This window comes from Martes martes (genome assembly GCF_963455335.1).
Source record: "Martes martes genome assembly, chromosome: 11".
Classification (NCBI taxonomy): domain Eukaryota; kingdom Metazoa; phylum Chordata; class Mammalia; order Carnivora; family Mustelidae; genus Martes; species Martes martes.
In genome coordinates this window covers 62,745,091-62,758,405 of record NC_137899.1, presented here as the reverse complement: position 1 = coordinate 62,758,405, position 13,315 = coordinate 62,745,091, and the positions used below count along the sequence as shown (strand labels likewise).

Here is a 13,315-nt window from a genome sequence, read left to right as displayed (position 1 = left end):
TCAAACCTATCTCCACCTTCCCCACCCCCACCCCGAGCTCTACCGTCCCACAGGAAAAAGACATCAACCAGATTATATCCTCACAAGTTGTCATAAAGTATGCGCTACCTTGCAGAATCAATTAATCCATGCCTATCCAATTATTAATGATTTACGCAAAGGCCAAAACCAGGGGGAATTTGACTAGACAAGAATTCATGGTAACTCAGTACAGAACCTGCATCTTTTTTTTTTTTTTAAAGATTTTATTTATTTGTCAGAGAGATAGAGAGAGTACAGACAGGCCAAGTGGCAGGCAGAGGCAGAGGACAAGCAGGCTCCCTGCGGAGCAAGGAGCCTGATGTGGGACTCCATCCCAGGACGCTGGGATCATGGCCTGAGCCAAAGGCAGCCGCTTAACCGACTGGGTTACCCAGGCATCTCCACAACTTGCATCTTAAGAAAAGAGTTTTCTGCCATTGAAAACTGTATGGACACTGGTATTCTCTCTTACACAATTCTTATTAGTAGAGGAAGTAGCTAAAGAATAGGTTCTCTTAGGGGTGCCCAGGTGGCTCAGTCGTTAAGCGTCTGCCTTTGGCTCAGGTCATGATCCCAGTGTCTTGGGGATCGAGCCCCGCATCGGGCTCCCTGCTCAGCGGGAAGCCTGCTTCTCCCTCTCCCACTCCCCCTGTTTGTGTTCCCTCTCTCACTGTCTCTATCTCTGTCAAATAAATAAATAAAATCTTTACAAAAAAAAAAGTAGGTTGTCTTGATCTTTTAGATCCATCATCAGGAATTCATCTTGTTTTTCTTGGCTGAAATCACTGAGAGAGCCCAAAGGATGTAAACCCTGAAAATTAGCTCTTTACTAGGCAACATTAAATGAAGTGATGAAATACAAAATGTACAGATTCTTCTTTCTATATTCTATCAATCCTGCCCTGCTTTCAACAATGTTAGTAGGAATAAAATAAATTTCTGCACTAACACTTCAACACAAATAGTAGTTATTTGGTTTTAAATGTATAAACACCTTTGCCCAGAACTTCTAAAAACTTAAAGTAAGGAAATAATCATAAATATATAAAATCCATCTATCAGGATGCTCAGTGGACTCAAAAATCAAGAACAATTTATTTTTTTAAGATTTATTTATTTGAGAGTGCACACGCAGGAGAGTGGGGGAGATAGTGCAAAACCTCACAAAGACTCCCTGCTGAGCACAAAGCCTGACTCATGGTTCGATCCCAGGACTCTGAGATCATGACCTAAGCCAAAACAAAGAGTCAGCTGCTTCATCAACTGAGCCACCCAGGTGCCCCAGGAACAATTTAAATGCCTATGATAAGGCACTAGCTAAATAAATTATGGTATATCCACAAGAGAATACTATGCTATCATTAAAAATGCTTTAGAAGATTATTTAACGACATAAGTAAATGTTCACCTATATTACATGAAAAAAGCAGTGTGCTGCTAACGTTGATATATGTACAAGGACTTATAGAGAAAAAAGACAGTAAGGATAAGCACAATTTTAACATGGTTGTCTATGGACATTAGGTGTATATTTTCTTTGTTTTTTTTTCCCACATATTTACAATGAATATGGATAGTTTCTATAATCATGAGAAGTTATTTAAATATGCATATTAATGAATATCAGCTTCCAAAGTAGAAATCTTACTTTAAAACTGGCTCAGGGGTGAGCATGGTACAATCAATCTCCAGGATCTGTTCCTCTTGAATAAAGTGCTGCCTCCAGGTCTGAATAATATTGTTCTTCAAAGCACACCCAACTGGCCCAAAATCATACAGACCACTAACACCTATAAAATATGAACAAGGAAAACCTGTACTTTAGCTTGTCACTCTGAGCAAATTAAAGTGAGGAGATGTAAGAAACTGTCGGACTTCACATAGTCCCTAAAAAGGTATTAAAGTCAACAATTCAAACCCCTCAGTTCTGAAAGGGTTACTGTAAGTAACCCCTTACTTCCAGCTAGCTGACCAAAGCAAGCTCTTACTCCATTTACTACTTCAATATTAAGAATTCCAAGCAGGATTAGCAAAAAACTAAAAGCAAAAGATGTTCCTCCATATATGAGAAACAATGAAAAACAGATTACAGCTTTCTGCCATAGACCTAACTGGTTGTATCAGCTGATAACAATGATGAATTTTAGCACCCAATTCTCTAATTTGTTCTTGGATATATAAGCCACTATATTTAATTTTGGGTATATGAGCTACTATATTTAAACCTCAAGTTAAACAATTAGAGATTTGCTTAGCCAAACTTGAATCAGGTTTCAGTGGCAAAGTACTAAAAGTCTAATACTGTTGCAGTGATCTCCACTGACTATGAAAAATACCACTGTACATTTAATTGGTGAATTATATTTGCCTACGTATCTTCACAAAGCATTCAAAAAGATGTAGAGATTTATCCACTTACCTAGGAAGAATGTTTTCTCCTGGAAGTTGCCATAAAGAACAATCTAGGGATCCTGGCTTCTCACTGCCCTTGTGTGAAGGTGCACAATACAGTTGGCCAGTGATACAATGGCCCTTGACTGCTCCAAAGAAGAGTCTATCTGATAGGTACTTGGACATATTAAGTGCTTCATACCTGGGCCCCTAACAATTCCCTACATCCTAATGGAAAAAAGCAGTTCTCAAGAAAAAGTATGGTGGAAAGGAACAAACAGATTTCACACCAATGGCCAATTTTAAACAAACAAAAGCAAAATATTCTGTTTTATGTGACCTGATACAATTAGTTACCAACTGAAAAGCCATGTTTTTGATTTAAGAACAACAGTAAAGTGTGACCTGATACAGTTATTTACCAACTGAAAAGCCATGTTTTTGATTTAAGAACAACAGTAAAGCCACCAACAACATAACTGGTCTCTCTGACATTAATCCCCTACCTCCATAAATAGCAAAAGCTTGATCGTAGAAAAACCTCCTCTTCAGGGTATCTTCCATTTTTGCTCTGTCTACAATGTCATCTTTGGGTTGTAATGCTAACTCCTGTAAGGGATTTTCAAAGAGAAAATGTGTGATTAGGGGTAAGAGGAAATATGAATTTATATATGTGAATTTGGTTTATTTCTCAGCAAAATTCAATATAAAATTTATCAGGCAAAATTTTGATGCCTTTAAAAATTGGAAAACCTAGAGTTTTTTCCCTTTTTAGCTACAGAAAAGATGCCTTTAACTTAATTATTTAGGAATACCAAGCTTACTTAGATGCAGTTACTGATAAACATCTGAAATTTTAGTGGATCACTGTAGTGAGACAGTGACTTAGAATTCCAAACTATTTGGGGATGGGAGATTTACTATTTGAAAGATTTGGGAGCAGGTATTAGATGGATACACCTTTTCCTTAAAAGAAAAAAGTTTAGGGGCGCCTGGGTGGCTCAGTGGGTTAGAGCCTCTGCCTTCGGCTCAGGTCATGATCCCAGGGTCCTGGGAGCGAGCCCCACATCGGGCTCTCTGCTCAGCAGGAAGCCGCTTCCTCCGTCTCTCTCTGCCTGCCTCTCTGCCTAATTGTGATCTCTGTCTGTCAAATAAATAAATGAAATCTTTAAAAAATAAATAAATAAATAAAAGAAAAAAGTTTAACACAAAACCATTGTTTCCTGAGATAGAAGAATTCATAAAGAACAAGCCAAAAAATAAATAATAAAAAAGAGCAAGCACAAAGCCTTCCAGGGAAATTCATGGAGTGTATTAAATCTAGGATTTAGAGGAGGGGTAGGGTCAGAAGTCAGGGAGGCTTCACAGAAAAGGTGACATTTTGAGATGCAGTGCGAAAGCATGAGAAGTCTGCCAGGTAGGGGAAGAGAAGGTATGCTAGATATACAGAGATAAGGCAAATTATACTCCTTCAGAAACTTTTCTAGGTCCTTCCCACCGAAGAGATTAAATAAAGATGATATTTCAATTTTAGGATCCCAAGACTCACCTTTGCTTCCAGAACCCTCTTCCGGGCTTTGAGCTCAGCTACAGCTTTGTCTACATCTACTTGGGGTGCTTTATCTTCTTTCAGTTTTCGAACAAGATCTCCCTAGACAACAAAGAGAGGTGATATTCAGGACTGGTTTCAGAAGTCAAGAAAAGTTATGAAATTGTCTTTAAGCATACCTTTTAAGACCAGTGTAAGAATGAGGCCATTCAAATGTTTATTATGTGAAATGTCATTATAAATAACTGAAGGTCTTTGCCCTCAGCATTTATAACCCAGCAAAATACACAAACAAGTATACAAATAATTATGTTCTAAGGGTAATTAGTACCACTGTTGTTGTTGTTTTCCTCTTTCGGGAGAGGAGGCAGGTGGAAAAGGAGGAGAGGAAAGAACTGATAAAAACTATGAAAGAACAAGGTTAGTACTGAGAACACAAAAAACCAATATATAAACCACCCTCCCCTTGAATTTTTCTCCTACTACAAAAACTACTGTCCTGGTTTTCCACCTACTTGGACCATTTCTTCTTAGTCATGACTAACTCATATTCCTCTGCCCTTTTCTTAATTGTTAGAATTTTTCCTTAATAATTTCTCTAGAATACCTTGTTCACTTCCAACAACCTACTACCTGTACACTGATTCCCACACTTACAGCAGTGTGGTGGAATAAGTAATCTGAAAAAGCAAACAACATTATCTACATGGTCTAGGAAACCTCAAGCTGAGAAATTAAAGTTGTCAAATTGAGAGAGCCTTTGGGTTCCCAACAGAAGTAACTGCTCCCTAGAGGAGCAGACCATCCACACAGGGTTTTAGGATTTTCACAGATCAAGGTCACCAAAATAATAAGCATTCAACTCAAAATTTAAAAACCCATGGAGGAAACAAGCTACCATAAGCAAGATTCAGCAGAAATCACAACAGAATTAGAGCCTCCAAAGTACTAGAATGATCAAATACACCTTTTAAATGCTTAAGATGTTTAAAAAAAAAAAAAGAGTCAAAAACATGGGAAAAGAACTAGAGACTATCAAAAACAATCAGGAAACCTGACAAATAACCACACAGGTTCAGGTCCAAGAAGACAACAAAGGAGTGGGGGAGGGGCAAAATGGGTGAAGGGGAGTGGGAGATAAAGGTTTCTAGTTCTGGAACGAAGAAGTCACAGTAATAAAAGATACAGCATAGTGAATATGGTCAATGCTATTGTAATAGCACTGTATGGTGACAGATGGGAGCTACATTTGTGGTGAGCATAGCATAACATATAAACTTGCCAAATCACTATGTTATCCACCTATATAACGTTGTGTGTCAACTACACTTCAATATAAATAAATAAAAAAGAAATAAAGGGAAAAAGAACCACATACACCATCTAGAAATGAATCACTGAAATTAAAAACTCACTGGACAGGTTAAATAGCAGATCAAAGAGAATTAATGACTTAGAGTACAGGCCTGAAGAAATGATCCATGCGTAATCCATGGAATGGAGCAGGGAGATGAAGATTTAAAAATATAAACAGGGTAATGAGACACAGAAAAAGAGAGCCTGACATTTATCCAACCAGAATTCTCAAAGAAAATAAAGAAAATCTGTAAGAGGTTCTATTTGAAAAGATAATGACTATAAGCTTTTCTGTAATTGTTCAAAGACATGAATTCTCAGATTTAGGAAGCACCATGAAATCCAAACAACATACAAAATAAAACCTACATCTAGATAAGTCTGTAAAACGTAGTACTTACAAGAGTTTAGAGACTGGGTTTTAATTGCTCATCAGCTAATCGTGAAACCTTAAATAAGCTGACACCTCTTTGAGCTTGTTCCCTCAACTGTACAATCAAGATGACAATACCTCACTGAAGTGTTATAAAGGGTAAATGAAATAATTTAAGTAGAATATTTTCAATAGTACCTAACAAACAGTAGACACATTAAAAAAAATAGTTATCATGCTAAAAAAAAAAAACACCCCAACTTGATTGTGGCTGAGTTATTTTTCAAACACTTCAAACCCAAGTTCTTCATAACTGAATTATTTTTCTCTGCCCTAAATTTATTCCTTCTCCTATCTATTGCTTTCCATTTGTTAACAAAAAAATGTACCCAAACAAGAAACATCAAGCTATCCTCCTTTACGGCCAATATCCGGTCAATTTCAAATTTCAATTTACTCTCTCCCTTTCACACCCCATGGACTAGACTGCTAAAACAGATTACCAATTTGGTTGTCATCCAATGGTGTCTACACTGTGCTTTGCTCACCCCAATCTATCCTAATGCATGTCATTTCTCTCTGACCTTCGTATATCTTTTCATGAGCACACAGCATTCAGTGACTGTTCCTACTCCCATGCTTTCAGTAATATTTATCCTCAGGGCACCTGGGTGGCTCAGTCAGTTAAGCATCTGACTCTTGATTTCAGCTCAGGTCATGATCTCAGGCTCATGAGATAGAGCCCCATGCCAGGCTGTCCACAGAGCATGGAGCCTGCTTAAGTTTCTCTCTCTCTGCCTCCACCCCTCCCCAACTGCAAACGTGGGTGCATTCTCTTTTTTTTCTCTCTCTAAAAAAAAATTAATAATAATGTTTATCCTTTTATCCAAAAGCACTTCCCTTCACTTAGTGAAATTCATTTCCTGAATATCCCAACCTTATAATAGCTTCCCTTAAAGCTATTTTAACTAAAGGCTGACTTTTCTCCCATAGCCCTTGATCCTCAGAGGCTGGAAATGGAACAGATGTCCTCCTTATTCCTCTCTGCACTTTCAAACTCATTCCTCTTTGCTCCTTCTAAAACCTAAGCTCCTTTGAAAGGCCTGTCATTATTACCCTTTCCCCTTGTTGCTGATATTTTCTAAGCTCCCACTCACTTCCCCTCACTCAGTAACAGTTTTCCTCTCCGCAATCCACTCTACTCTACAATGTCCTGGTCAGGAGGTGAGAAAAATGTTTTTAATTACCTAACCCAGAACCTAACTCTGCTTAAATATAATCAGAAGTGGGGCGCCTGCGTGGCTGAGTCAGTTAAGCCTCTGCCTTCAGCTCAGGCCATGATCCTGGGGTCCTGGCATCGAACCCCGCATCAGGCTTCCTGCTTGGTGGAGAACCTGCTTCTCCCTCTCCCTCCCCCTGCTGCTCTGCCTACTTATGCTCTCTCTCAGTCAAATAAATAAATAATCTTTAAAAAAAAAAAAAAGTAATCAGAAGTAATCTCCCAGTTTTAACATACACTGCATTTTCAAGGAATGCACCCAAGAACATGTAATTTAAAGGAAGACTATATACTACTTTGTTCACAGTTTTACAGAAAGTTGTTATTATTTGAAGCAAAAGGGTGCCTGGGTGGCTCAGCAGGTTGGGCAACTGCGTTCGGCTCAGGTCATGATCCTGGAGTCCCAGGACTGAGTCCCACATAGGGCTCTCTGCTCAGCATGAGTCTGCTTCTCCCTCTGACCCTCCCCCGTCTCGTGCTCTCTCATTCTCTCTCTCAAATAAATAAATAAAACCTTTAAAAACAAAACCAAAAAATAACATGTGACCAATATCAATATTGTTTGGCAGCTAAGCAACCAACAGGATATACCTTTATCAATGCGTATCCATCACCACTACACTCACTCTCAATCTATGTATCGGTAGATGCATCTGATTACTTCCATATAACTTCCAGTGGATTCATAACCAAGAATTTACATATTCAAATATACATTATTTTAGTATAAATTGCTTCATTATAAATTACTATAAGGTAATGTATTATATAATACAAAACATTATATGTACACACATTTTTCTTTAATTAGATTTTGTAGATATTTTGTATGAATTTCATTATTGGATAGTAATGGGGAATTCCAAAATATCTGCTGTAAAAGGGGACACTGGGTCTGAAAGTTCAGAGCCACTGAAGTAGTTATTCTTTTTATTCTCTTATCATATGCAAGTAAGTCTGGTCTATTATTACATTAGCAGTTTTCATTCTATTATCCTGACCTCTCTAGCTAAAGCAACATCCTCAGTCATCTTCAAACGTTATTCTGGCTTCTTCATTACACTTAAAATAACTGAAGTCACCCAATCAATGCAGTGGCTTATTTATTTACATGCATTTTATTTGTCCCTGTCAGAATAAAGTAGGCTCTTTTAAGATGAGAATTCTGGCATGTCCTGGCCCTTAAATACTTGATTGATATCACAACCTAAACCTAGCAAAGTACAGAGCACTTAGTATTCAGTAAATATCTACTGACTTTTTCTTTTCTCAGTCTTTCTTTTCCTTTCATCTACCTATCAGAACACCTATCTTATAATGTTCACCAACAGTGCTTTTTGATGAGGATAAGAACTCTGTGAGAGCCTCTGTTCTGAAAAGACCGTTGGCAAAATGGTAGTTCTTTTTGAATGTCTGAAAGAAGTAAGTAGTTCTTTTGAATATCTAACCACTCTATGTCAGGGGTTAGCACTCCCACCTACTTCATCTACCTTTTCTTTTGAAGCTCCTCAGAGAACATTAGCAAGCAAGGCCACAAGTAAAGTCAGGAAGAATTTAAAATAAATTCCCCTGAAACACTTTTTTTTTTTTTTTTTGCTTTTAAGGTTCAGGCACAGAACACATACATCAAGGAAAATGCAGCTATTAAAAAGAAATAGTATGGGGCAACTGGGCAGCTCAGTCGATTAAGCATAAGCATCTGCCTTTGGCTCAGGTCATGGTGCTGGGGTCCTGGGATCCAGCCCCCCCCCCTCCCCGCTCAGCAGGGGGCCTGCTTTTGCCTCTCCCTCTGCCTGCTGCTCCCCCACTTGTGCCCTCTCTCTCTCTGTCAGATAAATAAATAAGATCTTCATAAATATATAAATAAACAAATAGAAACTGTGAGAATAAGGATTCCTACACTGAGTTAATCATCTGTAAAATGCAGTGAAGAAAGGAAATAATGTTTATTCCAAATAACAGAATAATTAAACCATGATTAATAATGATCCAATCCTAAAAACAAATGAGTTGGAGGTGATCTAAACATGGAATGAAAGTATCTAAACAGTCCTAATATCTAATTACTTTTCTTCCTTCTTTGTTCACTGCTCAACTATATTTTGGGTTGAGTTTGCATGCATAAGCGTGGGGACTGAAAAAAAGTGATGTGAAATATCATCATTATCTCTAAATTATCTTTAAGAAGCTTAGTTCCTGGATAAATTCTTACTATAAAGACATATATTAGAACTAAGAGCCTGTGATTATAAAGCAGAGCAGCTATTAGATGAGAAATCATTCCAAGGGATCTTCTTCATGGATCCTTCATATGTATCATGGTGCATATTCAGCCGGCCAAGAAAAACCAACAAGAAGACATTTCCTCACCTAGCTTTACACCTAGCTTTACACGTATGTAGGTAGAAGAATCCTGTTAAGATTGAATTCATCTTGGGGCATCTGGGTGGCTCAGTGGATTAAGTCTCTGCCTTTGGCTCAGGTCATGATCTCAGGGTCTTGGGATTGAGCCCCACATAGGGCTCTCTGCTCAGCAGGGAGCCTGCTTCCCCCTCTCTCTCTGCCTGCCTCTCTGCCTACTTGTGATCTCTGCCTGTTAAATAAATATATAAAATCTTTTAAAAAAAAAGATTGAATTCATCTCAGATTCCCAAATGTTTTATAATTACTGACAAAAATTTCACAAACTTTTCATTGCCCTTTGTGAACTAAGCAAGAGCTTTAATGGGTACTCTTAGTCCAGAAAATCAAAGCAGAGAAAAATTCAGGGCTCTTCACGGCAAGTCTTCTTACTATTACCAAAATGTTAGTTTCATCTGTGTCTTCCCAACTACAGCAAAAGAAAATTTGAAACACAAGTAATATTATTCATACATCTATCCTTACCATTAGCGTTCCAGATGGTAAGTCATTATAAAAAAAATTCCAAGAAACCACTAAAAAGGGTTTTTCTAGCACCCCATCTCACCAAATTCAGAAGACATCAATCCTCTCCTAAAGGTGCAAAATGTTTTCAAACTGGCAATCACAAAAAAATGTGAGCTCCATGCCAGCAATGGTTTGGTAAAACTAGAACCCCTAGTAAGTCTCAATCATCTCAGAACAATATCTAACATTTTAGCAGTAGTTTACTACACACACTGTGGGTACCCTTCTCAGCACTTCACAGGAACTATCTCATTTTAATGTTTATGACTCCATTCCCATATACAGATGAAGTCTGGCTACAGAGAGGTTAAATAACTTGCTAAACATCACCAGCTAGTAAACTGTGGAGTCAGATCCAAACTCTGGAAATACAACTACAGAGTCTACTTTTTTTTAAGAAAAATATTTATTTATTTATTTATTTGAGAGAGAGGAATAGAGAGCTGGGAGGAGGGGAGGGGCAGAGAAAGAGGGAGGGAAAGAATCTCAAACAGACTCCCCACTGGCATGGAGCCTGGCTCCAACCTAGGACCCTGAGATCATGACCTGACCTGAAATCAATAGTCAGACGCTTAACTGACTGACCCACCCCGGGACCCTAGAGCCTACACTTTTATTACTAGACGCATCAACACAAAAATATGCAAGGGTATAAAGAAAGCCCATTTAGCAATTGCTGCAAAACCTCTCCTATCTTGACAATTATTAAATTTTACTACAGGTTTAAAAAAAAAAAAAAAAGTCCTTCTTGGTTATTTTTTCCATACAACTTTGTTAGAGCATCAAGCTACATCCACCAAAATCATTTCAGAGTGACCACTTAATTCCAAGCAATGACACTGAAAACATATAATCAGATCTCTACACCAGTTCCTCCCTAAACCTCCACATCATGTGAAAGTCATCTCAACAGATCCTGTCTGCACTGACACCTTGACATATATATTCCTTCAGCTATAGAATCTCACCTTGTGTTTAGACAAAGCTGCGGGGAGGGGAAGCATTCTTGACAGGAGAGTGTGATCAACACAATTAAATGCTGAAAATAGGTAAAATCCTTCAGGGTACCATGAAAGGGCAATAGTAGAGGCCAAGGGCAGAGAGCAGTGGATAAAGGAATGAATGAGAAATATGAAAGTGGAGACAATGACAGGATAGGAGAAAACACTGAGCTATAAAGGGAAAAACAGGCTGGGGAAATGGAAGCTTTTGGGGTACATTCCAGGTAAATGCCCAAATATGTCTTCATATAAATCAGACACTTCCATTGCCCTAAAACATCAGTTCTACAACTTCTTGGTCTTAGCACTTCTTTACACTATTAAAAATTACTGAGGACCCCAAAAAGATTTTGTTATTGTAGGTTAGTTCTACCAATTTTTACTATAGTAGAAATTAAAATGCAAACTTAAAAATATTAATTCATTTAAGTAACAATAAAAGTTCAATATGTGCCAACATGCATAAAAATAACATTTCTGTGAAAACAGCTGTATTTTCCAAAACAAAAAATAGTGAGAATAGGTTTTATAATTTTGCAAATCCCTTTATTTCTAGCTTAATAAAAGATAGCTAGATTTGCATATCTGCCTGTCTTGCAAATAGCATTTTAATGGTGAAGTATAAAAAAAATATAAGTTAGAAAAGGGAGAATTTTAAAAGCTTTTTCAAATAATTGAAGATATTCTTCTTTTAGACTATACCAAAATTCTGACAAGTGATAGTTTCTTAAAGGTTATTTCATAAAGGTTACTAGCAATGTGGAATTGGAAACTATGCCAATGAACTTTTTATAGCATGTTACATTAAATCCATTAATGTATCTTAGACTCTGAATAAATCTTTTACCAATATTTGATTCCATAACATCATGCACTGTCATTTGGAAAATATTAGTTTAACTGAGTTATGTAAATCTTCTAGATACTGATCCACTTATCACACTGTATCAAAAAAAGTACATTTGTTAATATCACCAGTCATTCCCATCAGAAAAGACGGTAAGTACTGTGAGGCTGCCAAGTTCATGCAGCAGATAAGGCTTCCAAAACTCTAAAATTAACCAAAAACCTGATTCTATTATTTTCTACAGATACTACCAGTTGTTTTCTTGAAATGACAGGCATACTTCACTCATTTTTCAGAAAATGAATGTCCAGTATCCAAAATTGAATTTTACAAATAGCGTTCCATGAAAATAAGCAGATAGTTCAGCTTGCAACTCAAACAATCATACAAGTGTTTTTTCCTGAGACAGTCATCATATTTCCATTTGCTTTATGCATATTTCCCATTCTGTCACACAGAACATTAAAAAGGTGTACAAAGATCTAATTTAATAAAATTAATCATTTTTGTTGCTCCATCAAAGATACTCTAAAGCAAAACTTTTTTTTTTAACTGCTAGGATATGACAGTATGATTTCGGTGTCCTCATGTGTTTCATTCTAAGGGCACACGGTTTTATCCACCGCTACTTTCACATCTTCTGTGCAAATAATATAGTAAAAAATGAAAATAACATCTCAATCTCACTATGAAAATGGCTTTGACTTTGAGGACCTCCAAGAGTTTGAAGACGAGAGAACCACTGCCCTACAGCAATTGTTCCCAAAAAAGACGCTCCAAGACAGGTTTTTCTAACACATGGTAAAAGAAGAAAAAAAAAAAAAAAGAAAATATATTAGATCTTTTTTTAAACCTAGACCTACTAAATATTGAATAAAAATTAAATTTTTTAAATTTAAATTTTTTAATTAAAAATAAAATTATAAAAAATAATAAAAGCTAACATAAAAGACTGCTCTTAAAAAAATAAATTGGGGCACCCGGCTGGCTCAGTTGGTACAGCATGCAACTCCTGATCTCAGGGTTGTACATTCAAGTCCCACCTAGGGTGCAGAGATTACTTAAAAATAAAATCTTGGGGGGGCGCCTGGGTGGCTCAGTGGGTTAAGGCCTCTGCCTTCAGCTCGGGTCATGATCCCAGGGTTCTGGGATCGAGCCCCGGGTTGGGCTCTCCGCTCGGTGGGGAGCCTGCTTCCTCCTCTCTCTCTGCCTGCCTCTCTGCCTACTTGTGATCTCTGTCTGTCAAATAAATAGGTAAAATCTTTAAAAAAATAAATAAATAAAATAAAATCTTGGGGCAACTTGGTGGCTCAGTGAGTTAAGCGTTTGCCTTTGGCTCAGGTTGTGATCCCAGGGTCCTGGGAAATCTTTACTCAGCAGGGAGCCTGCTTCTCCCTCTCCGCCTGCAGCTCCCCCTGCTTAGGCTCTTTCTGTCAAATGAGGGATAAATAAATAAATAAATAAAATCTTATTTTTTAAAAAACTGCTCTTTCTTTTGAGCTATAATCTCCTTTCTTTTATTAAAAAAAAGGGGGGGAGAGTAGATGGTAGTCTGAGGATTATACTAGGT

At 37.5% G+C, this 13,315-nt stretch overlaps 1 protein-coding gene across 1 annotated transcript in view; it reads right to left on the bottom strand.

The window, feature by feature from the left end:
* The window catches only part of GARS1 (glycyl-tRNA synthetase 1), a 45,834-nt gene that overhangs the window by 29,304 nt on the left and 3,215 nt on the right, over window positions 1–13,315 (bottom strand). Inside the window, exons 2-4 of the mRNA XM_080818320.1 lie at window positions 3,962–4,063; window positions 2,919–3,021; window positions 1,670–1,811 (exon numbers count right to left, since the gene is read on the bottom strand). Coding sequence (XP_080674446.1) covers window positions 1,670–1,811; window positions 2,919–3,021; window positions 3,962–4,063 — 347 coding nt within the window. The remainder of the gene's footprint in view (window positions 1–1,669; window positions 1,812–2,918; window positions 3,022–3,961; window positions 4,064–13,315) is intronic.